Raw genomic sequence first — 26,420 nt, forward strand, 5'->3', positions numbered from 1 at the left:
CTTTTCTTTCTTTCTTTTTTTCTTTTTTCTTTTCTTTCATTTCTTTTTCTTTTTTTATTTTCTTTCTTTTTTCTTCTTTCTTTTTCTTTTTTCTTTTTCTTTTCTTTCTTCCTTTTCTTTTTTCTTTTCTTTCTTTTTCTTTTTTCTTTCTTTTCTTTCTTTCTTTCTTTCTTTCTTTCTTTCTTTCTTTCTCTCTCTCTCTCTCTCTCTCTCTCTCTCTCTCTCCCTCTCTCTCCCCTTCCCTCCCTCTCCCTCCCTCCCTCCCTCCCTCATTCCTTCCTTCCTTCCTTCCTTCCTTCCTTCCTTCCTTCCTTCCTTCCTTCCTTCCTTCTTTCCCAGTTATATGTTGAAGCTCTTTATTGTTTATTTGTTTGAGAGAGAATGAGCAAGTGGGGAAAAGGGAGAAGCAGACTCCTTACTGAGCAGGGAGCCAATGTGGGGCTCCATCTCAGGACCCCGGGATCACAACCTGAGCAGAAGACACATGCTTAGCCAAATGAGCCACCCAGGGACCCTTGTTGAAGCTCTTTAAATCTTGTCTTGCTTTTCCAAGCATAATAAATGATGTCTTAAGTATGAACAAGGGGTCATTTTTCCTTGTAGAAAGTGTTCTGTAATTTATATTTTTCTGGAGTCATTCTAAACTTTGGACACTACTAAACCTCTGGATTTGAAATACTCCCTCCCATGGCCTTCCACCATTGCACCAGCCCCAGATGCAGCTGTTTCATGGGAAGAACTGACCTGACAATAGGATGAGCCACAACACTAGAACCTCAGGCCCGGGGGTGGGGGTGGGGGGGTGGGTAGGTTCGCCTTCTCTGCTGCTGAGCAGCACAGCTCTTAACATCTGCCCTATGCTGTTTCAGCATCACCCTGAGCTCAGGGCTGGTGAGGGTGGCCCTACTGCTGCTCCGTGTTTCTCGAGAAGCGGCCAGCTCGGGCACTGCAGCCCCTCTGAAGCTGACATAGGGCAGTCACAAGAATTTCCAGTAACTGCTGCATAACATGCTTTAAACTAACAACAGTGATTTTCTTCTTCTTCTTTAAGTCATCTTAAATTCCTTGACCTACCCCCCGCTTTTTTTTTGTTTTGTTCTGTTTTTTTTTGTTTTTTTTCCCCCCGCTTTTGTGAGGATTGAGACACGATTAGATTTAATTCCAATATAGAAAACCTAAGATAAAAAACCATAGGACTGCTAATTCGAAATAGGAGAGCATTGAAGCAGAAGTCTTGAGAAGAATGAAAGTTTTAAACTATACAACTATATCTATAGACGATCTTAATTCGGTTAAAACAGGTATTCTTTAGTGAAAACCCCTTTGATAATTTCTACCTTGATCTCTGTTTTTGAGCTACTTATTCTGGGATTATTTTTTTTTCAAAGATTAATTGAACTTCGCTTGAAATGTGTGAAGCATATTTAATCTGTTTTAGGGTTGACTTATTCTAATGCACTTGGCAGCCAGAAAGCATTTGAGCAGAGAGGTTGATGGCTGAAGTGAAACAAATGAGGAGACATCCTCTTCAGTCCCCTTCCTCCCCTCTTATGGGTCCACTCGATCCCATGCGGATTTAGTAAGGGCACTGAAAGGTGACTAATTCTGAAGTGCCTGAGTGGGGCTGAGAGAGCTGGGCTAATGCTCAGTGTCGTACGTGTCCTGGCTGGTGGTAATGTTTCACATTTCCTTGTTCATCATGCTCCTTTTCAAGAGTCCATTATTTCAAATAACGCTGGTAGGAGCCGTCAGCTCTTGGCCAGGGCTGTGTGCCTGGTGATTCACATCTATTACCTCATGGACTCCTGCCAACAGCTTTATGGAATAGGTGATTTTACCTTTCTCGTAGGAGAGGAGGGGGTTGACGCTCAGAGAGGTTAAGTGATGGCTAGTCCTAGATATGCCAGCGTGGTTTCTCTGGAAGTGGAGCCTGGGATGAGGATCATGCAGGTAGTTTCTGTGGGAGGCAATCCCAGAGAGCAGGAGTAAGGATGCAGAGAGTGAGCACAGGAGGAAAAGCCAAGACACGTATGTGTTACTAAGTCCGTGCTATAGCTGTGGTTCCCCCAGGAACCCCGAGAAGTGTTCAGAATGCCTCCTAGTGTTGTCCAACCACGGGATGGGAGACTGGAACATTGATACTCCGACGTCTGTCACCTGTTGGTTGAGAGCTGTGTGAATTCCCCAGAACTTCTGGGCTCTGCAGCTTGAGGTCCCCTGAGACCAAGACTGATTCCAAAACCTGCGCTCCTCCCAGACCATCTCCCTTTCAGCAAATCTATGAGACGAAGTAAGTCAGGGTGACATGGAAATGTAGAGAATGCCTGTAGTAATTATAATAACATGAATAGAAGGCACGTCATAAGTATGATATCTGTAATTATATGAATTTGGGAAGATTTCTGTTGGTGTAGTGTGGTTAATGCTAGTTTGCATTCCTTGCATGGATATAGTTTAGAATATGGGAAGAATGCCCAGAATATTCTAAGTACTGGAGACTATAACTGATTTGGGATTAAAAACGTACCCCATTATTGAGTTTTTAAGGTACATCATGCATACGGGATTATGCTGTTCTTGGTACTTGTGAAGTGTAGTGTTGGATAATGGAGGAGGTGGTGAGGACTAAGGCAGAGCACACTGGGCCTCAGACCATCGTTCAGGATAAGTTCCATGTATCTTTTGTTGTTAAAAATCACTTGAGAGGCCCCCCTGGGTGGCTCAGTTGGTTGGGCATCTAACTCTTGATCTCAGCTCACATCTTGATCTCAGGGTCGTGAGTTCCACACCAGGTGTGGAGCTTACTTTTTAAAAAAATTATTTGATAACACCCTAAGGGTTTTTTATTGATACGTAATTGACCTATAGCATTGTGGAAGTTTAATGAACATGAATTGCTGTACATGTTGGCTTGATGCAAGTATATATTGCAGTGTGGTTACACTGTAGCAGTTGGCAACACCTCCATCACCTCACAAAATTACATTTCTTTTTTTGTGGTGAGAACATTTAGGATCTAGTTTCTTAGCAACTTTGAAGTAAATAACATAGTACTGTTGGCTCTGACCACAGTATTTTACATTAGCTCTCTTCTAACTACAAGTTTGTACCCTCTGACCCACGTCTCCCATTTCCCCTACCACCCATCTCCGGTAACCACCATTCTACTTTCTGTTTCTACAAGTTTGGCTTTTTAAGATTCCACATCTAATAGCATATGGTATTTGTCTTTCTCTGTCTGACTTGTCTTGCTTAGCATTATGCCCTCGAGGCCTATCCATGTTGTCGCAAATAGCAGGATTTCCTTCTTCCTTATGAATGTGTCATATTCCATTGTTATGTGTATGCACACACACATGCACACGCACACCATATCCATTCATTCTTTCACAGACACCTAGGTTAGTCCCATATCTTGGTAATCATGAATAATGCTTGAGTGCAGAGATCCTTTCGATCTGCTGTTTTTGTTTTATTCATTTTATAACCCAGAAGTGAGAGTGCAGGATCATAGGGTAGCTCTACTTTTAATTTTTTGAGGAGCCTCCATCCTGGTCTCCACAGTGGCTGCACCAGTTTGCATCCCCACCACCAGTGCATGAGGGCCCCCTCTCTCCAAGTCCTTACCAGCACCTTTTATCTCCTATTTTCTCAGTGATGGCCACTCTTACAGGTGTGAGGTGGCCTCTCACATGGTTCTGACTTGCATGGCCCTGATGCCGAGTGATGTGGAGCATCTTTTCATGTGTCTGTTGATCATTTTGTGAATCTTATTTGGAAAAAAATCTTGATTCAGATTCTCTGTCCATTTTTTAATTGGATTTTTTTTTTTTAATTACTGAGTTACATGAGTTCTAATGTCCCAAAGATGTGCATTCTCCAGAGGTAAACTGTGGGGAATGATGTCTTTGGTGAAAGTATTTCTTAGGGCTTGGGGCCCTCAGTGTACTCCGACAGCGAAGTAGCCGAAGCATTCTGTTGTGCCAGACTCAGCCTCACGTGGGGTCTGCCACAGGATAGTTGTTGCAAACTGTCTACTTAAGGGAAAGAACTCAAGTTGTCATGTTTTGATTCTTCAGCCAGGCAGATTTGGGCAGGGGCTGGCAGTGGTGCGATTGATTTGGAATATTCCCATATTGCTGCTTAAGGGAGCAGCTCACACTTAGTGGTGTAAACAAACAGCGCGATGTATCAGGTCCAGTCTGTAGGTCAGACGTCAAGGCCCTGTGCCTCACAGGGCACATTGCTTTCTGGAGAGCCCAGAGAAGAACCCACTTCCAAGCACATTGAGGTTGTTGGTGGGGTCCTAGCCCCTGCACCTGTAGGACGAAGGCCCCAGGTTTCTGGCTGGTGGTCCATCTGGGACTGTTCTCAGTTCCTGGACACTGTGTTCCATGCCATGTGGCCCTTGCATCTTCAGAGCCAGCATGGGAGGATGGCCCTGTGTCACCTCCCTCTCGCTTCCCATCTCTTTCTCCAGAAGTACAGGCGCCTTTAAGAGCCTGGTCAGGTCAGGCTTGCCCAGATGACCTCTCCGCTTCAAGTCAGCTGTGCCACAGGGCATAACCTAATCATGGCAGTAAAATCAGTCCTGTTAACAGTGCGAGGTTTGCACAGGGTGTGTGTACCGGGAAGCCGGGGATCCTGGAGCCACCTTAGAAGTCGTCCCCCACCATGTGAAGTAGAGAAGACTCGAGAATTCATACCCCATGGCCCACATACATGGTGAAAGCTGGCACACACCTGAGCCAGATTGCATTGTCTGTATTCTCCATGCGTGCACTGAGGATGGCTAAGTCACTAGAAAGTGTTTATAGAATGGCAGATGTGGGGTTCTTGGCATGACAAGGCTGAGGCTGATTATCCCCGTTGTTCTTTCCTGGTATCACTGACTCAGCCCAAACTTGAAGCGACCTTGCTCACTTTAATCATAAAGTTCCTTCAACATCATTTCATTGACATTGCACATCAGGATTGGGTGAATATTTCTGTCCCAAATTCAGATGGGTAATGGGAGGCTCCAGGAGGCTGATGGACTTTAGCCAGGTTGCATGGCTGATGAGCCGCAGAGCCAAGGCCACACTCCTCGGATGCACCACAAGGGCTGCACGCGGGCGGGCTCTGAGCCTGCAGAGGTCAGAAAGCATCCTCTGTGGGTGCCGCCTGCCAGAAAGCCGGGGGCGGCAGCTACTCTGCTGTACCGTGTAAGCTGCAAAAGTCTCATCGCAGGGATGTGTAGGCCTCAGGACGAAGCACCGGGTTCCACTCGAGTTAGGGGACAGGTCAGCGGAGAGGCTGGTGTTGGCAGATGAACAGCTGTTCTGTACAGAGTGGGAGATGTGGGAAGTCAGTCCAGGCAGGGGGACCAGCATAGACAGGCACGGCGTGCCGGTGACAGGAAGAAGTGCCCCTCGCTGAGAGAGGGCAGGTTGCCTGCGGCCCAGTCGGGGCACGGGCACACGGGACACACTGGGCTTGGGGGGTACGTATTTATTCCCGTTTTCTGTCTGCGTCCCATTTCAAACCCTGACCCAGAGTGTTGTATTTCCTCAGCTGAACTCGATGCAGAGCACACCCAGAAAGCCCTGGAAATGGAGCACACCCAGCAAGCGAAGTTGAAAGAGCGGCAGAAGTTTTTTGAAGAAGCCTTTCAGCAAGACATGGAGCAGTACCTGTCCACAGGTTACCTGCAGATAGCGGAGAGGAGAGGCAAGTGGGGGCAACCGTGGCTGGCCGGGGGGGCGCAGTCCTCAGGAGTCCATTCTCGTCTCGGTCCCCAAAACTTGAAGTGGGTGCATCTTGCCACATTTGTCTTGTCAGGGTTTTTGCACCTTCCTGTAGTTGAGGTACTTAGAAAACCTAAAATATGTGTTTTTGTTTTTGTTTTTTAAGGGTAAAAAAAAAAAAAAAGAAAATGCAGCATTACCTTTAATTCTACAGAATAATGTCCGTTACTATGTTAGGGTGGTTCTTTCCAGTCTGAGGGTCTGTGGACCTAATTGGCATCACATGTACATACTTCTGGCTTGGTGTCTAGCTTAATGCCGCACGGGGATCCTTCCCAGGGTCCGTAAACATGCTTTTGAAGGGCAACGTCTTCAGCGCTGCATCCTCACCGTCAGGAGGTACACGGTGCTCCATTTAACCAGTTCCCTAGTTGGACAGGTCGATCCTTTACCTTTATAAGTGGTTGTGTGGTGAACATCTAGGTGCGTAACTGTTTGCATCTTGATGGTTCCTGAGAACAAAGGGAGCAGGGTCGGGGCCCCTCAGAAGGAGCACTCGGGGTGGCAGCTTCCATTCCCCTTGGGCAGGAGCAGCAGGTGGCTCAGGGTGCCCGGGGCGGGACAGAGAAGTGCCCAGGCCTTCCCTGCTCACCCGCATCCCTAAGACCCCCTTGTCCCCGGATGTGCCAGTACTCAGCCTTCATTCTCTCCCCAGGCCTGGGGTCCTCTGCCCCTCGCCACGGCCCCGATGTCCTTCCTGGTCCTTCCGTCCTGTGGCTTCCCCCAGGAGAGGTTAAAGAAATCAAAAAGTGAGAAAGGAAAATAATATAGAGAATACAGATTAGAAGTGGTATCTGAATGCCCCAGAATGCACCAGAGGATGCTGTGTGGCCAATGCTGCTTTTCTTACGGCGGCCGGACAGATTTGAACAACTGTCTCTGTGGACTTGGCTCTTTCCCTTTTGTACGCCAGTGACCCGAAGTCTGTCTTCATCTGGAAAAGTTGGGCTGCATACATGTGATATTCATTTTCCCCAGTGTTTGCTGCTGGTTATGCACTGAGTGACCCGTTTGCTGTGAGGATTTGGGTCCTGTCCTGGGCAGGGGTAAGGAGCTCGAGCTGCTGTGACAGGCCACACACGGGGCAGCTTAACCTGCAGGCTCTGGAGGCTCAAGTCCAAGATCACGGTACTGGCAGGTTTGGCTCACAGGGGAGCCCTCTTCCTGGCTTGCAGCTCACTGTGTCCCCACCTGGGCCATGAGAGGCACCCCCCCCACACACACACCGGGCCTGTCTTTCTAGAGGGGCTAATCCCAGTGGGGGGGCCCAGCCCTCCCCACCTCATCTCAGCCTGTTTGCTTCCCAGGGGCCCCACCACCAGACACTGTCACACTGGGGTCAGGGCTTCAGCAGGAATCAGGGGGACACAGACATTCAGGCCATAAGGGACATGCACATCCTGGCACAGTCGCACTTAATGAGCCACTGTAGCAGGAGAGCCTGTGTGTTGGGGGCAGCAAAGGGAGCAGGTCCCTCTCCGCATCTGTTCAGTAGGCGTTCCCTGGGCACCTGTGAGCACGCTGCACATTTTTAGGCCCAGAGGAACAAAGAGAAAAATGAAAGTGCCTCTTAAGTCGCCCTTGTTCTCATGGGGGGTGGGGGGAGGCGGGGGGTGAGCATGAAGACTCACTGAGCAGCGTGATGGGTGGAAGGAGCAGGATAGGTTCAGAGGTACCTCCTCCTGAGGACAGTAATCCCCTCGGGACAGGGACCCTCTGTGGCTAGCACAGGGACATGCACAGACAACTCCTATTGGGTAGAGGTCAATTAAATATTAAGGAATTGGATTTTTATGGTTTTGGACACCTGAAAAATAACCTCCCTTCAAATTTCAAAGAAGGGCTCATTTTTTTTTTAAGGTTAAAGAAAATGGAATCAGGCACACGTTGCCAATTTGTGTGGTTTTTGAAAGCACTGAAGAAGAAAATTGGAAGATTTGGGCTTTTTAGCTTTTCTGCTTCAGCTAGAGCTGGAAAGCCCTTCACAGATAACAAGTAGGCATCTCTCCACAGGGCTGTTCAGAGCCGGCCCGGGACTTCCCGGCCTGGCGAGCCCCACGTGACTTTTGCTGAGTATTCATCTCCAAGGATGAACACGGGGATGTTTAATGTAGAAAAATCAGTCAAAATAAAATCTCCATAGTGAACATGGTATTTTGGACTCCCTCCACGAAATCAGAAATAGCATTCTGAATTATTCTCACTGTCCAAAGCGTCATTTTTAATTAAGACAAAGGCATGGAAAGTTTTATCCAGAAAAGGGTAAAGGGACATCTGTGGCCACCCTGGATCAGGGTGAGGATGGAGAACCCATAGAGCACGGAGTGTCATGTGCTTGGAGGGGCATAAAGTCACCGCCAGATGTGCCAAGCAGCAGAGTGGGCCCGGGAGCCACCACGCGCCCAGCAGCGGTGAGGGGGGTGTCAGGGCAGGGGGGCCCGGTGCAGCCCTGACCCGGCTCCGTCTCCTGCCCGACACCATTAGGGCAGTTAGCAATGAGCAGATCACCAAGGAGATGCCCTGCTCCTTATCCCCATGTTCCCACAGGGTTCTCAGGCTGGGGGTGGGGGGCTGTCCTGGTGAACTAGCAGCTCAGCGAAGTCCAATCCTGGAGCCGGGGGCGCCCCCCCTGTGCCCTGAGACGCCCTCACTCAGCCCTTGGATGTTCCAGGATGGACCCAGTGCCGGGAAAGAGGAGGAGGTGCTGGGTGGGCTGGTGGTAAGATCAGCAAAGTTAGAAAAGATAGAATTAATAGATAAAAATACACCAAACTAAAATTTATAGAGTGTCCCCCCAGTGTGTGATCTTGAATGGAGTAGTAGTAGCTCAAAGTACCATCGCCAGCTTATGGGTGTGACTTTTAAAAACCCCAGTGAGAGTTTTATTTAGAACTTTGCAATTTACTATGACCCGTTACTGGCTTTCATTGAATTAGGAAGTATTTTAAAGAATCCAAAAAAAAGAACTGAAAATGTTTCCAGATTTAACATTTTAATATTTTACCATATTTGCTTCAGATATTGTAAAAAAAATGTCATGAAATATTCCAAACATACACAAAGGTATAAGGAATAATAGAAACACCCGTGTATACCGACCAGCCAGCTCAGGAACTGCGCACACCCCCCCGGCCCCCTGCACGCCGGATGGGCTCCCCCGCGGTGCCTGCGGTCCCAGCGGGCCTCCCGACCGTTGTCCGCGCCGGCACCTTTCAGCCTCAACTGTTCATTTTCACTCTTAAATAGATCGATTCAGTGAATATACTGAAATTTCTTCACTGTGTTGATGGGGGTTTTAATGGTTTCGCATTCTTTCTCATTAAAAACCCCACCGTAAGGGCGTTCTCGTGCGTCTCGGGGCTGCTCACACGCCGGCCCGGCCCGGGGGTTCCCATCCAGCAGGGCCACGGTGGGCCTGACGTGGCCTTGCCAAGCCGCTGCGGCCGCAGGGGCTCGGGCTCTGGCGGGCCGCCCCTGGAGGACCGCTTCCTCGGGGGGTCACAAGGACAGCGACCCCCGGGCCACTGGACGCGCTTCTCGTTCATCTGCTGGTTCTGTCCAGCTCCCGGCCCAGACGCCCGCGGGCGGTGGCCCAGCAGTGCGCGTGTTGTGACCCCGCCTCACCTCTGCCCACGCGGGAGAGCCCGAGCTCGCGCTTTGCCCATGGGGGTGACGCGAGCTCTTATTTCGGTTCTGATCAGCGTTTCCTTGACGCTCGGGGCCCTCCACCCGGGGCATTGGCCCTGCTGACGGGGAGCGAGGCGGTCCCCTCCACCCGCTCCTCGGCTCTGCCATCCTGGAGTGGCCTCGCTCGGTGCGTTTATTCTGTTGAGACCAGCGCGTCCTGTTGTGGCTCGTCCTGTGTCACCAGGGCTCCCTCCCTCCCTCCCTCCAAGGACGGAGCAGCTAAGCAGAGCGTAGCTACAACTGCGACTTACACGTCCTGCTGTGCTTCCTTCGGAAGCTTGCCGTGGGCTCCACTTCACACTTGGCTCTTAAATCCACCGCAGGTTCGCTTTTCTGCGGCTCGTGAGGGAGGCCCCCGCGTTCTTCCCCGCGGCCCCCCGCGTCTCGCTGCAGCCCCGGCGCGGCTCTCCGGGGCCTCTGCTCTGTCCCGTCCCCGTGCGTCCAGCCTGGAGCCCGGCGGCACCTGTGGCAGGGCCGCACGCCGGCAGGTTCCCTGGGTGGTTCACAGGGTTTGGGGTCTAACTTGACCATTTGGGCTCCGGGTCTCAGGATTCTTGTCTGAATAAGGCAGCCAAGGCGACGAACGGCTCGGGAGGGTAAAGTTCACTGTTAACAGAATGTTACAGGCTTTGACAAGTAATAGGTTTCTTGGGTTTTTCCAGTTTTCCATTACAATTTATTTGACTTGTAAACTGTTTAGAAGTGTTTTTAAATAACACGTGAAGGTGTTTGTAGCTACCCTTTGTTACTTTTTTGTGGTTTTGGAGAATGGGATTTTTTAAATTCAAGACAGAGTTCATCTTTCATGCGTACTTGAGAGCAAGATTCTAAACGTTAGGGTTCTGTGTGGACTCCCGGCACCTCAATAGCCCTTCTCACTAAATTTCATTATTTGATGATGTGATTGTCACAGAGGTACCTTAAGCCCTCGGTCCCCTCACGAGTATGGATTTGTTAGATCTTGTCTTTCTGCCGTTCGTTAAACAGCCACCAGGTAGGTGGTCTCGGGGACATTCTGGGTTGTCCTGGCAAACTGAGCCTCAGCACCACGCTCTACCTCAGGGGTTTTTGCCTTCTCATAAAGTCTGTTTTGTTTGTTTCTCATGTTTGTTTCTTGTCCATATGTTCCAGGAGCGTCTCCTACAAACAGAAAACAGCTAGATTTTTATCCCGTTAATTCAGTGTTATAACCTGGTACACCTGGCAAATCTGATTCATTCACATTTACGGAGAGGACTGGCGTCCCCGGCTTCATTACCGTCGTACTTGGTGCTAGTCCGACACTTTGAATCCAGTTTTCCCGTCTCACCTGTCCCACTCCTGCTGAGAATGGGACAGACAGGACAGGGGGCCTTCAAACCTGCAGTGAGAGCCAGGCCAGCAGCGGGAAAGGCCCCGCTGCCAGGCCTCCTCGTCCATAGAGCAGAACTCACTGGTTTCCCACCTCCTGGCACCTCCACGGGCGCCCGTGTGGCCTGGGGGTGCTGTGGCACGGTGACGCCGCAGGGTCCATACCCTGGCCCAGCCCGCGCTCACCGCATGGCTGCAGGGGGCCACCAAGGCTCTAGAAGCTTCCCCAGCTCATGGACAGAAAGGACATGGTGTCCTTGCACATGTCCGTGCCGGTGGGCCACGGTGCTACCCCCTTGGTGACCGGGCCCTCTCTCGCCATCCCCACTCCATCCCCGCCATCCCCGCTCCTTTCCCCGCTCCTTTCCCCCAGGCTCCCAGGACCCTCCCAGGACCCTCCGTGGGCCTGCCCTCCAGAGCCTGGTACCTGGGGCCCTGTGTCCCGAAGGCTGCAGCTCTGTGAGCGGCTGCTGGATGCTCAGTCTTAAATCCATTTAATGTCCTAAAACTTTAGAGATGACGTTTATCGCCTCGGTTTATCGCCTCTTAGAGCTGAGCTGCGGAGAGCTGAGCTGCCTAGGGCACCGTCTCCAGGCTTCTATTGTTACTGAAACGCTGCAGGCCTAGTGACTTCCTCCCTGCCTCCTCTGCCCTCCTCACCCCTCAGAGGGTCACTGCCCCCCCCTTCTCATCTTGGAGCCGTGACGTTGCGTTTTCCAGCTCTTTCTGTGCAGCCTGCTCGGTGTAGCTTGCGCACTTGAGCAGCCCTCACTGATCTTCAGATTAACTCCTGCCCCGAGTTCTGGAGTTTGGTGATGGAAATATTCACGTCTGGAAGTTTATTTGGTTTCTTCTCAAGTATTTGTTTTCAACCTGTTGTTTTTTGATTCCATCTTTTAAGTCCATTAAAATAGCCTTGGGGAGGGGGTGTTACACTGAGCGTGTTTCTGCTGACACCCCCCCACACACACTCCGTGAGCGAGCCCTGGACCAGCTCCATTGCTGTGTTTACGTTACTGGCATTACTGGAGAGTTACTGGGAGCCCCAGGGCTAAGGGTGTTTTGCATCCAGAATTAACGTGCTTCTGCTGGGCACCATCACGCCTGGGGTGATGAAGTCAATTGGCCTGTGGTTTTGGGGACCACAGAGAGGCTGGGGTAGAGGCTCCAGATGCAGGAGGCACCGCCCACCCCAGACCCAGGCTGACCCCCTCAAGGGGGTTGATTTTGGCCTGTGGCTGGTCGTTTTCTCTAACCTGTGCTTTAGCTGCAGGGACCCGGTGGTGCCACCCAGCTAGCCTGCAGCTGCCCAAACCTTGGCTGCTGTTTAGACCGAGAGGCCCCGAGGGCAAGGACAGTATCGACCATGACGATGGAGCCTGGGGCCCTCTGTGGGCAGGGAGGTCACGGACCACATGGCTGTGTGCAACGGCCCCTCCCAGCCACACCTGTCAGCACGCGGCTGGCAGTGAGCAGGGAAACTGCTACAAGGGTCCGAATGACACGGCCACCAGGGCTGGTGGTGTCAGAGTGCTGGACCGGGAGGGGTCCCTGTCCTGTTTTAGGAGGTTTCGAGGGGACGTACCTTACACACAGGGCGGACTGTGCTGGCCTGGCGCACCTGAAGCTCACCTTTTAGCGGCTTCTTGAAGTGTCCTTTCCTCTCCCACCCGTGTCTTCCCAGAGCCCATGGGCAGCATGTCGTCCATGGAGGTCAACATCGACATGCTGGAGCAGATGGACCTGATGGACATCTCTGACCAGGAGGCCCTGGACGTCTTCCTGAACTCTGGCGCTGAAGACAACACGGTGCCGTCTCTGGTCTCAGGTGGGGAGGACAGCTTGCACCAGCTCTACCACACCCCCCGCGTCCCTGCGGAGGGAAGATCTCCGAGGCCTGTGACTAGGCCGTGCGGGTCTTGCCGCTGCCGCGTTGCCGCACCCACGGGGCATCATGAGGCGGGCGCGCGGGAGGCTCGGTCACCAGGGCCCAGGCGGCTGCATTCAGGTTGTGAGCACCTCTTCCAGCTGGTTAGTCCCTGGGGCAGGGGCTCCCGCGTGGTTCGCCCTCCATCCCCCCCCCGCCCCCCAGCAGGTGTTACCTGGGCTCTGGCTCAGCCTGGGCTCCTAGTTCCAGAAATAGCTGCAGCCCTGTGGGCAGCTGGCCGCCACTCTCTGCCTTCCCCTCATTGGGCTTCCTGGCTGTGTCCCTCCTGAGCCCCACCCCTTACCTGGGTCAGGTGGGAGAGCCTGCCTGCCCCTCCACGTACAAACAACGGGGGGAGCCCTCTGGCAGCGCACTGCCCCCCCCACCAGCCATGGGGCCCCACCCCCGCAGTCGGACTCCAGCTTTCTTGCCTCCTTGAGGCAGTGCTCCCCTCTTGTCCCGGGGGTGCCGAGGCCCATGCACAGAAGGTGGGGACACGGGGAGCGGCACGAGCCCCTTCCCCAGAGGCAGGGACAGGCGCACAGTGACCCCACCATCTACAGGACTCAGACCTCCTTCTGGTTCCCATGACCTTGGAGAACTGCTAAAAGACCAGGGAGTTCTCTTAGGATTCCTCCCGAGGATCTAAAAGGATTCCTCCCGAGGATCTAAATATGTCCAGGTAGCCGAGGGGACACGGGACGTGCCCCTGAGAAATGCAGCATGTGCTTCGACACCGTGTGTCTGTCCCTGGCCCCCGTCGGGAGGTTTCTGGACCCGTCCCAGGGGCGGAGGGTCCGCGTGGGCCCCAGCTCCTCACTCTTGGAGGGACATCTTCAAGGGCGGTTCTCCGCTGTGGGACCCCATGGCATGGTCTTCACTCCGCAGGGCCCGGCTCGGGGGACAGTCGGCAGGAAATCACGCTCCGGGTTCCAGATCCCGCCGAATCGCAAGCTGAGCCACCTCCCTCGCCGTGTGCTTGCCCTGAGCTGGCCGCCCCGGCCCCTGGCGAGGGTGAGGCCCCCGTGGTCCAGTCTGACGAGGAGGGAGTCGAGGTGGACACTGCCCTCGCCACGCTACACAGCGACGACAGCGACTCGTAGGTCTGCGTGTCCGGGCAGGTGCGGCCGCATGGAATGTCACCGAGGAGGCAGGTGCTTTTGTGACAGGAGGCTCTTGGCTTTTACTCAGTTGCCAATAATGTGTGAGAAACTAAGACAGCCGACAATAAAGCTTGAGGACTTCATACTGAGCGAGTGCGAGGCCAGTTTGTGCGGAAGGGCTCCTAGATCGGCCCACTGGGCCGTGGGCCACACCGGAGCCCGTGTCAGGAGGCTCAGTGTGGCCTCCCTGCCTCGGCTCGGGGGATGGAAGCCCTTTGCAGACAGTAGATTGTGCTTCATCTAGAACACAGCCCGGTCAGCTTGGGTTTCCAGCTGCGGAGGTTGGAGTCCACAGTCCCCCAGGCGCCCCGACTCTCGGAGCGCACCCCCCGGGCCCAAGGAAGGAGCACTGGGCCCAGAGGGCGGGCGGCCCCTGGAGAAGTGCTTGGTGGACGGTGGCCATGAGGCTCTGCACCCGGGGCTGTGGCTGGGGGTCCAGACCACTGCCAGCGGCAGACGGGGAGCCAACTCCCGACGTGCCAGGAGTGGGGCTGTGGGGCCTGGCTGTGGGCTGGGAGCTTGGCCCGGTTATCAGAAAAGAAAGTTTGTCTCATTCACTCATCTTCCACAAGACAGACAAATAGCCAAAAAACTTTGTTTTTATTATTAAACCTTGTAGTACAAACCTGAAAAGTAAACAAAAAACTGGCAATAAACAACATGAAGTCTTCCCTCCCGCGGGAGGAGTGCAGAGCAGCGCTAATAAATTAAATGTCAAACTGTAAGCCATAGGCAGAAGTTTACTGTCAAAAAGAGGGAAAGTACACAGCAAGGCCATAAAAACCGGACAACCACATTGGAAAACACTTGACTCTGTTTATGTAATTGTTAAATATTCCAAAAACAGTTCAGTCTTCTGCAACAACAACCAACAAAGTGTATCACAGGACGCTCCTGACAGTCCCACTGGCAAGCTCAGTGCAACAGGGGTAGCTACGGGCTCGGTGGATCCAATTACGAAACAAAGAACAGCTTGTGAAAACAGTTCCCTTTTTTATTCCACACGTACTGTACACACAACCGGAGAAGGGCAACAGCTACTCCATTATTATTTTTGTTGTTGTTGTTCAGTGATGTAAGCAGCACTTATAAATGTTACAAGAAAAACCCTGTAAGCATCCAATCCACCCGATGAAGAAACGGAAACGTAAGGCTTTTTCTTCATCTTGTCTTCGCGCCCTCCCCACCCCCCACCAAGAAAAAGGCTCAAGTATTTAAAACAATTTACAGGCGTATGTACAAAAGGGATGGGATTCTTTTTTTTTTCTTTTTTTTCTTTTTGTTACAACATGGAGAGAAAAAATAGACAAGATGAGCGCAAATGCATTTTCACATTCAAAAAAGAACTGCAGACCTCCTAGTGGCTCTAAGTGTGACCGTCAACGAAACGAATTTAAAAGAAAGAAAGATTAATGCTGACTTGTGAAGGTGTAAAACAAGCGGTGAGATGGAGACGGAATGTTAGAAAGATTGCACATCTATGACAAAGAAGCACTTACGGCTTCGATCACTTTTTTTTTCCTTTTTTGTTTTTTTTTTTTTTCTCTTAAGGATGCTATTGAAGGGTTTTTGATAAAGTAGCCAACAGCACCAAAAAATAACAGAATGGATTTCCTAATGAAATCAGGCACAGGTGTCCCTCACGTGACCCCTCCAAGGCAGGCAGTCGTCTTCTCCCGCTCTCCTCTTTTCCAAAAACAGATGCATAGTGATGTGCTGGTAAAGAGAACCTCGGCGCTCCTCTTCCGCGTTTTGCCTCGGCTCTGCCTTCAGCTGCCGTGACCGCCCCAAGACACAGAATGGGGGTTCTCCGGTTTTTAAAATTACAAACTCGTTTTGCACATGACAGAAGAAAAGACAGCCAAAGTAAAGCCATTTCTTTTCAAGTTTTGTGGTGTGTGTGTGTCTCCTATCCCTTTTCCTCTCTAGAAAAATCTGCTCACATGACTTGATGGTTTTTAAAATTTGTTCTCCAAACTTCACCCTCTTCAAAAATGGGTTAAAAAGCCTTTTTTCCCCCAAGTTACCAAAGAAAACAAAACAAAAACAAAACAAAAAAAACCGAAAAGGCTTTTTTTCAGCCACAGGGGCGATACAAATTAATACAGCCCCTCAAGGGTTTTTAAAACAGTGAATATACGGCAGTTTCAAAAATCTGACTGCAGTATCTAGGTATTCTAAGTACAAAAAAAAGTTCAACAGTTTAATGCTAAAACAAAATTAGTTCTCTAAAACCAGAAGAAAATCTTCTTTAGAGCTAGTGCAAAGACAGCTTGTATCCTACAGCAAGTACTCCAAACTAGAATATAATAATTACAAAAAAATATATATCAATCGACACGGGTGTTGGCATCTTCACGACGAGCTCGAAGCACTTTTGGATGAACTGGAGGATGAAAGCCGGGATGGCGGCACGTCCACGGTCGCTCTCTTGCGGGGCCCTCTTTTTGGTGTAGGTTTACTGAGACAGTTCTCGATGCTGCCGTTCTTGCCAGATACTTTGCCACAGATCTGATTGACCAGACTGATGATCTGCTCCTGTTTCGGGTCAAAAGGAAGACCGTGAATCACCCGGATCAGCACCGTCCCAGGAGCACCCAAGGGAAGGCTTTGCAGGGGACCCGCTGGCGGCCTGCAGAGGTCCCCTCACTCACACCCCAAGTCGAAGGCTCTCGTCTCCCAGAGAAACGCCCGCAAGTCCGCACCTCCCCATGGCACCTCTGCGCCCCCACCCGTGGCTGCAGGAAGCCCTGAACTCCAGGAGGTGGGGGAGCCGCACACTCCACTCCCCGAGCCAGAGCCTGGAGCCAGAGCCAGCCAGGCGGGTCACCGCCCACAGCCCTTTCCCAGCACCCACCCCCACACCCCATGCCCCCACCCCATCCCCCCACCAGGGCCTGGCTCAGCACCAGGGCCTGGCTCAGCGCAGAGATGGAGCTCAGCTCCCCCCCCCCCCCCCCCCGCACCAGGTGTCTCGGAGGGAGACCCGGGGTTTGGGCTCTGGCCACTTGCTGCCCGCACGGTGACCAGCGCCTGAAGCTGTTGCAGCCCAGCCACCACCCTGACGCTGGAGCCTCCCCCTTCACCGGGTCGTGCCCAGCAACACACTCGTCTGCTCAGAAATACTTCCGGTGCTCCCTCCTCCTCGGCGTTGGGAGATGGCTCTCAAACATTCTCAAAATTCGGTCAAGGGAACCCTCAGCCACTGGCATCAAGGATGTTTTTGTAACGTCAACACAACTCTGAACCACCGAGTTTTACAAGAAACCACGGGGCAAAATCCCAAATTGGCACGTGGCCTGACCTGCACCTCATGAGCACCTCCCCTGGACGAGGGATGGAGGGGCCGTGGGGACTCGGGATAGGAGTGGCCAGCGCTGTACTCAAAGGCCCGGGCCTGCGGAGTCCCAGGTGGCCCCTCCAGCAACAGGGGTGGAGGTGTTAGAGGTGAAGGACGGAAGCATCTGGAGGAACAGGGTGGCACATTTATGAAGGCGCCGCCGCGCCACAGGCAAACTGCTTCCGGTCAGCCTGCTGCTGGAGGGCGAACAGCTGCTTAGCACCCACTGCAAGCGGCTGGTGCCCCCTGCCGCCCCCCTCTGTCCCCCCGGCTCCCTGGGATCCCCACACACGGACTCCCCACGACCTGTGGGCCTCACAAGCCATTTCAGAAACCCAAGCCAGAGTCAGCGAGTCCCTGGGTCACACACACTCGCTGTCAACCGGAGGGAGCGGTTCCGGATTCATTCACTAACATGAGGCCCGCGGCCAAGGAGGCGGCTTCTTGCGCCCTCCTCTTACCAAAACCGACTTGAGGTTAAGCGTCAGACGGCCCTATGGACTGGGTTCCGCCCAGTATTCCGGTGGCCCAGGACACCTGCCCACGCGCAGGTCCAGGCGGCTGGAGACCGAAGGACCCGTGTTGGAGCGCCTCCAAGTCCTGCGGGCCGAGCCCCCGTGCTGGCCGCTGAGCTCCACAACACCCCCCCCCGCCCCCCGCCACGCCGGGCTGTCCTGACTCTAGTTTGTCCGAACAGGTCAGGGATTCGCGGTTGAAGTGAAGCAGCAGGGAGGACAGTGCTAACCGGCCCTCACCCAACACGCGTGCATCTCTTTCTGCCAAAGGCTCACCTGCTCTGAGCCACAGCCTGAACCCCGGGAAGCAGGGCCCCCTGGTCCACCCCCCGGTTCTGCCAGGCCTCAGATGCGGGACAGCAGAGCAGTCCCCTCCCCCAGGACCAGCCACTGGGGACGTGGGGGGTGGAGGGGCTCGGGGCGCACGTGGCCTGCGGAAGGAGGACTGGTCTTCCAGGAGACAGCAGGAGGGCCTGGGGCCGGGAATGGTGAGCTGGGCCCTCAAGGGGCAGGGCCTTGCACTCCAGGAGGCCGCTGCGTGGAAGGTGGGTGCATGCGCCACGCACGGCAACCCAGCGGGTCACAAGCAACTGGCCCCAGAGGGCAGAGCCCCGGGGATCAAAGGAAGCCCCGTCCCCCGGGGGTCTGACCTGCTGTCCACAGGAGCGGCACAGGGCTGGCTTGGGATGGAGGCGGTGGCTTTCCCACAAGACACACGTGAGGCGCAGAACCAGGGGAAGGGACAAGGGTGTTTGTGTGGGGGGGAGACCATGAGAGGGGATTACAGGGGGCACGAGGGTGCAGGAGCGGCGAGAGCCGGCCGGCCCCGGCACTGGGCCCTGTGGAGTCAAATGCTGAAAGAGGCCTCCGGGCTTCTGCTCAGAAGCCTGCGTGAGGACAAGCAGGGCCTGGTCTCGTGTGCCCCGGGGACAGGGAGGCCCTCCGGGTGCTGGTGGCACCCATGCCCAGGCGCCCACAGAGCCCACCCCAACCTGGAGCCGGCCGGCACAGGGGCCCCAGATGTCAGCCCGGGTGCGGGAGTCTCACCGCACCCCCAGCCTCGGCTGGGGACCGGGGAAGGGCTGATTCATCTCCTGTCTCAGAGGCCCCGCGGGGCTTCAGGGGGAAGGTGCTCTGGCCCCAGCCCCGTCCCCCCACAGCAGGCGGCTCTGAGGCCCTACCCCCCAGCGCAGTCATGGCTGCTCGCGGACGGGCCAGGACCCGAGGGAGGGAGACGAGGCCCGGCTGTCCCCCAGGTCCGTCTGTCCCGTGGTGGGGGCGCAGGTCGGCACCCAGCCCTGGCGGCACCATCCCTTGTTTCCCAGGCCAGCCCCCGGGCCCTGGACACAGGTCCCTGGGACGCGGAGCCAGGGCGGCCACGGAAGCGGGGGCTGGGCTGCCGTGAACAGGAAGAGGAAACCCCCCATGACACAAGGTCCATCGAAGTAAAAGGCTTTTCTGGTCGGGGTTCGTGGGCTCCTCCAGCTCCGGCGGACACAGGCTGCCCCAGGCTCCGGCCGCAGCAGGCCCGCCGCACCGATGCAGGGCCTGGGGCGCGCCGCGGACTGACCTCGTCGTAGCGGTACATCAGCTTCAGGCCTCGGCAGGACTTCTGCTTCTCCACGTGGCGCAGGGCGCACTCCAGACAGAACACCACGTTCTCGTTCTCCTGCACGACCTGCGGGGACAGCGGGCCTGAGGGCCAGGGCAGAACACCCGCCAGGCGGGGGCCTCACGCCCCTGCGAGGTCCTGGGCTCCCGGGCCGAGGGGCGGCAGGCGGGCCGGGCTGTGCAGGGCCGCTGGTTTGCGGGGGGCCCTCGCCCCGCCCCCCAGTCCTGGCCTCCAGAGAAGGGAAGGCGCTGCCTCCACATGCGTCTCCAGACGCATGGGGTTGACGTGCGCGTCCAGAAAGACGTGGGGGCAACACCTGGCTGCCCCAACAAGCTGTAGGAGTGAGGAGCCAACACCGACGGGAGGAAACCCATCACCTTTTAAGGACACTCGGCTCTCACAGAAAGACACAAAACCCAGGAAACTAACAAAAATACCAGCCTGTTACTCATCCCAGCAACAGAAATCATAACATAACATCTGTTTTCTACCTGCAAGTTCAGGATGGGGATGGCTTGTGCCTTCTCACGACCGGTCAGGCTGGCGGGAAACGCCTGGGGACAGCTGCAGCCCCTGCCCCCCCCCCCCCCCCCCCCGTCTCCAGGACAGCCGAGAACAAGCCCCAGGAACAGGCCAGTGCCCCGCACAGGGTCGTGACCGCGCCTTCCAGACTCACGGTCCCCGCGGAGGGTCCCCATCCCGACACAGGCCTGCGGGGGCTTTTGCCAGTGCCGCTCACAGAACAGCTCTAAGATCGGGGGACATGCTAGTGACCTCCTTGCCTAGGAACGTGGCTCTCGATTTACCTTTTTAAAACTACCTCGGAAAACACACGCCGGGCAGAAGCAGCCACAGGCCGTCCTGGACTCGAGATTACATCATGAGGGGCCACAGGGCTCGAAACACCCTCGGGCTGAGATGCAGGGAACGTACCCACCTCCGCATCACGGCATCACCACGGCTCGGGCTCCACGCCCACAGCTGGGCCTAGGCACCCAGCACAACGCCTGTGTGGGCAGAGGGCGCCCACCGGCTCCCGCCCTGCCCTGACCGATGTGCTGAGGGGGAGGACGCGGAGCGCGGGGCGGCCGGCAGCTGCGGCCCCCACAGTGCCCGCTGCACAGAGAACGAGGCGGGGACGAAAAATAGACATTTGAGCCCAGGCTCTACTGAGTGCAGAGCAGAGACCTCAAGAGTCCCCATCTGTGTGCACGATGGGACCCCCGTGCCCCGCCCCGCTCACAGGTCCTCACCCCAGAATGTCAGAAGGGGGCCACATCTGGAGACAGGGCCTTTGGAGAGGCCACTGAGGTACACGGCGGCCCCAGGGCAGGCCTCGTCCCATCAGGACGCCGTCCTCACAAGAAGTCACGACAGCGGCACACGTGCCAGTCGAGGACGGAGCCTCTGAGAGCACCGCAGGCCAGCCCCGGCCCGGCCCCCAGGGCGGAGAGCCCCCTGCCGCCCGAGCTCCGGGTATGGACTTGGCCACAGCGTTGGCGGACGAACGCGGGTTCCCCCTCCTGCCGGCCTTCGGGCTTGACGGGCAGCAGCCACAGCAGCTGGGCCGGCCGGGCATGGGTGGAGGCGCCGCGCGAGCCCCGAGCCCCGACCCGTGGCCGCACCTGCTACGGGAGCACACGTGCCCCGCCAAGGCCCAGCCCCCAGGCTCACCATGGATAGGTAGCACAGGTGCTGGCAGACCTGACACCTCCTCTCCGACGTCTCCAACTGCAGCCACTTTCGAGGCTTTTTCTTGCCATCCGCCATGGCGCCATTGCTGTCGTGGCTGCCGTAGCGGGCGGACGAGTGGAGGCCGGCCTCGAACAGCTGCCGCCGCTGCCGCAGCTCCGTATCCCTGCGCACAGAGCGGGGCGGGTGTCGGGGCGGGACCGGGACATCGTGCGAGGCGGCGCTACAGCCCATCCACCCTGGGGCTCCTCCGACGCCCCGCACTCAGCCGACCCAGGGACGGGTGGCAGCAGGGGGGCGGCACCGCAGCGCCCGGAGACCGCCGCCCTCCTTCCCTCTGGAGGCTGCCCTCCTGCCTCCTCCCTGCAGGTCAGCACTTCTGACCTGGAGCCTCAGGCCTCCGGAGGGAGAGGGAAGGGGAGCCAAGCCCTTGCTCCCCCCAGAGGGGACCCCGTATTACCTGAGCTCATCCAGAAGGGCGGAGATGGTACTGAGAGTGGGGCCATTCTCCTTCTTCGCTTCCGCTTGTGCAATCTGGTAGAGTAACTTCTCCATGGAGAATGGCTTGGCTATATGGCGACGCTTCATTTCCTGGAAGGGGTGGTCGCGGGGCCTTATTAGGGCGGCTGTCTGCCCTCGTTTGGATGGTCGGGGCGGCGGGCTCCCTGAATTCCCAAACCCTGAATTCCACGTGGGTCCAAAGCAACTGAAAACCCTACAACCGTCCTGTCTGCCCGCTGGGAGGTCGGCACCAACAGCAGGAAAGCCCTCTGGAGTGGGCACACGCTTCCTGCCAGGGCACATTCCCCTTAACTCCTCGTGTGATGCCTTCCTGCTGCCGGGTACAGGTCACAGAACCCAGAACCTGTCAGATACTGACTCTCCCCTTCCCTAGAGAGACCCCTGCTGCCCGGGAGAGCCCTCGAAGGAGGTCCTGAAACTCCACGTTCCCTCCAAGCAGACCGGTGAGAGCTGCACTGGCATGCGCTGGCCCAGCCCTACCTTGGCCGTCTCGAAGCCCATACTTGTCCACTGGGTGGTGGCGAAGTGCACAGTCTCGGAGACGCTGTAGCCGCAGCACACTTTGGACACAAAGGAGCCCGGGAAGCAGACGACAAACTGGCCACTCTGCTGCACGGTCCTGTGCACCTTGATCCCTTCCTTGCACAGCACCTCCGGGGAGATCTAGGGGCACAGGCTGGGCTCAGGAGCACCCCTGGCTGTCGCCCCCTGACCACCGCCCACGGAGCCCCCCCCACCTCTGGGACAGCCCTGCGGCCACCCCAGGACACAGCCCATCCCCGGCAGGTGTGTCTGCACACACACCTGTTCTCCAGGGGGACCTTCAGGGCTTAAGAAGGGGCGTGCGTGCCAGGACCTAAATTTAATGTAAAGGTCTGGTTCTCCTTTAGGAAAGACACGTAATTCCCAAAAGAAGAACAAGGCTCTAAGTTGATCCTGGTGCAAGAGAGTCACAGTCACTGTGACTACACAGCCCGGTGCCCACATGGCACGGCAGGGTTGGCACGGGGTAAGTTCACCCCAACCAGGGGGCCACAGGGTGGCCTCAGAGCGCAGAACACAGCCCAAGGCCAGACTCCCAGGGACTTAGCAGGCCCAGGACTTCCCGCGAACAGTCAGAAGCCTTCACGTTCGCTCCTGTGGTGCTGAGCGCTCCCGGCCAGTGGGCCGGCCAGCCCGGCTCCCCACAGCTGGGTGCCCCAGGACACCCCATCCTCCACGTACAACACAGCAGGCCCTAAACGGAGGCCAAGGCCCCCAGGACGAGCCTTGAACCCTGTCATCTGAGGAGAGAGCTTCCCCAGTTTGACTTTCAGGACAGAGGACATTTCCCAGTGTCCTCTTTGCCTCTGAAGGGCAGGTGGGCACAGAGAGTGACTTTCTCCAACAGCCCCGAGTCCCGGCTCCACCCAGACGCTTGCCCCCGGGTCCGCAGCCGCAGCAGCAGGCCCTACCATGACGTTGCTCTCCAGCATCTGCAGCCCTGGGGTACCGTTGGCCTGCAGCAGCGTGTGCACCACGTCTTCGAGCTTGTTCTCCTCCTCAGCAGGAATGCAATACCTGGGACGTTGGGAAACACAGGCAGAGCAGAGCCTTGACAAGGACCCTCTGCCCAGGGAGCTTGTGCTGGGCGCCCCACACCCTCCCCCCAGGGAGACGACCAAGCCCAGGCCTGCAACTGCATCCCCCTGCGTGGTCCAATGGCAGCGGCAGCGGGCGACTCGCTCCTCTTGTGCAGAGCTGACCTACGTGCGAGCCAAAAACACCTTCACACCCAAACCAGACGTTTAGAGCGCCCAATGAATCAGAGGCACACACACACGTGCAAACTCCGCCAGCCTCTGCTAAGGGCTCTAAACCTGCGGGGACGTGCGGGTCCAGGCAGCTGATCCCCCTGGAGGGGCCTCACAGGACTCGGTGCACCCAGGACACGCAGGCCCCGGTGCACCGAGGGAGCCGTGGCCAGAGCCCAGCACCGTGAAGTGGGACGGGGCCAGGCCAAGGTGGGGACAGCGAGGAGCCTTCTGGCTGCACCGAGGAGCCGGCAGGGATGACGAGGGGAGGCTGGCGCTGTGGGCAGACCGTAGGAGGAGAGCCTGGGCCCGGCCCGTGTCGCGGGGAGCGCGGAGCTGTCGCCAGTGGCCCACGAGGGCCACACTCCTGGAGCGGCCTGACCAGGCCACAGGCCGACGAGGACATTGACCTCCAGTAAAAATCGAAGCCGCATGACAGCCAGGAGGCTCGTGTCACCAGTCACTGCCCACCCACAAAACCAGCTGCAAACTTCCACCTTCCCACAGGCCATCGGCGCGGTCGGCGGCAGGGAGATCGATACTCAGAGGCCAGACACTGGCCTCAGCTGCCGAGTACAGGGGCGGCCCGGCACCATAGTCACATTTCCTACACATGCTTATGTCACTTCAATGCCAGTGTATCCTGTCCTGATCTGTGCCCTAAATCCGGGGTTTCTAACCTAAAGGACAGGTTTCCAGAAAAACCACACGCCAAGTTGTCTGATCAGATCTCTTACTCATCAGTGGGGTTTCCAGGGATGTCTTCCAAAGGCTGACGTTTCCCCACCTCTAACTCAGGGTCGGGCAGGCGGGATGGACGCATGAGCCCGGCAGCTCACCCCCCACCCTGTGGAGTGGGGCTGGTGTGGAACTCCATGGAACCCCGTGGAACCCCAGGCCGTGCCAGGTGTTGCCACAGAAGCTTGTCCGCTGGGAACAGCAGGCCTGGCACGGCCCCAGGCCACCTGCTCAGCCTTCCTGGCCCAGCAGCCACTCACAGTCTCCTCCTTGATGCTAAGGACCCCCCTTCCTAGGTGGGGCAGCCCCCACGGGGGTCCCTCAGCCCTGGACCAGGCCTCTGCACTGAGCCCACATATGGCCCGAGGGCAGGGAAGTCATGATGCCCAGGCTGCTGCAGACACGGCCCCTCAACGGACAACATAAGTCGTAAGACTGTTGTTCTTTAATAACGGCTGCTCGCCCTGTCAGGACAGCAAATGCAGTTATGGGGGACGGATGAGGTGTTCCTGTCCCATCAGATGACAGGGCAGCCTGCTATCTGCTGTCATGTCCTATCTGCCACCAGGAAGGAAGGGCTGGGGGAGCCAGCTGCAGCCCAGGATGCACAAGGGCTGCCAGGTGAGGGTCCGAGGTGAGCACCCAGGCAGTAGCAGGAAAAACCCGGGTCTCTCCACAGCAGAGCCCCCCTCCCAGTGGCACCCAGTCTGCAGCATGGTGGGTCAGAGGACTGACTACATGGGACGCTGAAAATAATCCCACACGAGGCCCGAGAGGGACTGTTTACGCTGGGGGGGAGGGGGGATGGGGACACAGTGAGTACTACTGGCCACCTCTCTGCAACAACCTAAGGGTTCTCACCCTGACATGGTACAAAGTCCTAAGCCACCACCACCAAGTGATGCCCTAAAGGAAAAACCAAGGGTAAGCAGGCAGCTGGCAGAAGGAACAGAAACAGCGAGAAGCACCTGAGAAGATGCTCAACCCGGCTCACCGTGCCAACGCTGCAAGCCTCATACACCTCGCCACCTCCGGCGCTTCCCACAGAGCTAAGAAATCCTGGGAGCCCTGGGCCAAGCCATGTGGGCAAGGCCTGAGGGCGTTCCGCTGCCAAGGGAGGGGCGGCCTCAGGAACTCTCCAGAATCTTCGCCCACCTGTCCGCCCCCAGGCGCCCCGCGGCCAGTGTACTCACCAAATGCAGTCAGCACCAGTGTGTAAGTAGTCAATATAGGGAAGGTGGTTTTGGTCTCGAGACCAGCATGAGGTAGAAAAGACCATGCCAATGTTTAGCCAGGGAATTGTCACTCCTGCAGGGGGAGAGAAAGGCATTAGGAGGACGGCACCAGGGTGTGTGGGTGGGGGCGACGGGAAATCACTGCCTGCTTCCCACGCGGGGAGGACAGACGGACACAGGACTCGAGATCAGGGGACACAGGTGAGAAGACAGTACTGGCTCCCCCCTGCCTGCTTTGCAGGTAGGAAACCAAGGTTCCAAAAGAGTGCTGAACACCTCTCAGGGGCGCCTGGGGGCTGCAGCGTCTGCCTTCAGCTCAGGTCCTGATCCCGGGGTACTGGGATCGAGCCCCATGTTGGGCTCCTGCTCAGCAGAGAGCCTGCTGGAGATCCTCTCCCTCTGCTGCTCCCCCGAGCATAAATAAATAAATAAGATCTTTAAAAAAAAAAAAGACGCCCCTTAATCTGAGTTAAGTTGGGAAGCAAGATGGCACCAGGAGCAGGACCACGATGATCGCTATCAGCCACCAGCCCACGCCATAGCCGCTAAACCTCAGGACAGAGAACGGACCCGCCAACCTGGACCCGGGCGTGCGCTGGCCGAGGAAGCACAAAACCCTGCCGCGTGTGGGAGCCTTGGGGACTCAGCCGCCCCCATCGTGTGCAGGGCCCAGACCACCTTTCCCAGGGGACCAGCCCTCGGGGACCACGACGCCCAGAACACCTGCTATCCCTACCATCCTCCACAATCAAATGCCCTATGGCGTCGGGACATTAGCTTTGAAAACCAATTCAAGATGAGAAGCTGGCACCGAGCATCTCCCAGCACCTAGACTCTACCGTCTGGTTCGCCTTTCCACATGTTCACGGACGTCAACCGACCCAGATCTCGCTTTTTCTAAAGACCAATGTTTCCAATACACATGCTCTACACCATACCCTGTCCCGTCTAGTCACGTGGGCTGGTGCCTGCTGGGCCAGCTGCCCAAGGCACAGCCTCAGGACCCCAGAGACCGCAGCCACATCGGGGCACTAGGGCGCCATCAGTTGAGCATCCACCT

The 26,420-nt window shown here is 56.1% G+C and overlaps 2 protein-coding genes across 5 annotated transcripts in view; one reads left to right on the top strand and one right to left on the bottom strand.

Moving 5' to 3' along the window:
- DTNBP1 (dystrobrevin binding protein 1) overlaps positions 1-13,996 on the top strand; it is a 128,790-nt gene extending 114,794 nt beyond the window's left edge. For both annotated transcript variants that reach the window (XM_041770265.1, XM_041770266.1), the window contains 3 exons: positions 5,554-5,709; positions 12,508-12,651; positions 13,639-13,996. In XM_041770265.1, coding sequence (XP_041626199.1) covers positions 5,554-5,709; positions 12,508-12,651; positions 13,639-13,853 — 515 coding nt within the window. In that variant the 3' untranslated portion in view covers positions 13,854-13,996. The remainder of the gene's footprint in view (positions 1-5,553; positions 5,710-12,507; positions 12,652-13,638) is intronic.
- Positions 13,997-14,494: 498 nt separating this feature from the next.
- Positions 14,495-26,420, bottom strand: part of JARID2 (jumonji and AT-rich interaction domain containing 2) — a 258,350-nt gene continuing 246,424 nt past the window's right edge. For all 3 annotated transcript variants that reach the window (XM_041770261.1, XM_041770263.1, XM_041770262.1), the window contains 7 exons: positions 25,319-25,433; positions 23,049-23,154; positions 22,075-22,257; positions 21,533-21,663; positions 21,055-21,238; positions 19,339-19,446; positions 14,495-16,451 (listed from right to left, as the gene is read on the bottom strand). In XM_041770261.1, coding sequence (XP_041626195.1) covers positions 16,269-16,451; positions 19,339-19,446; positions 21,055-21,238; positions 21,533-21,663; positions 22,075-22,257; positions 23,049-23,154; positions 25,319-25,433 — 1,010 coding nt within the window. In that variant the 3' untranslated portion in view covers positions 14,495-16,268. The remainder of the gene's footprint in view (positions 16,452-19,338; positions 19,447-21,054; positions 21,239-21,532; positions 21,664-22,074; positions 22,258-23,048; positions 23,155-25,318; positions 25,434-26,420) is intronic.

Source organism: Vulpes lagopus, chromosome 10 (genome assembly GCF_018345385.1).
Source record: "Vulpes lagopus strain Blue_001 chromosome 10, ASM1834538v1, whole genome shotgun sequence".
Lineage (NCBI taxonomy): Eukaryota > Metazoa > Chordata > Mammalia > Carnivora > Canidae > Vulpes > Vulpes lagopus.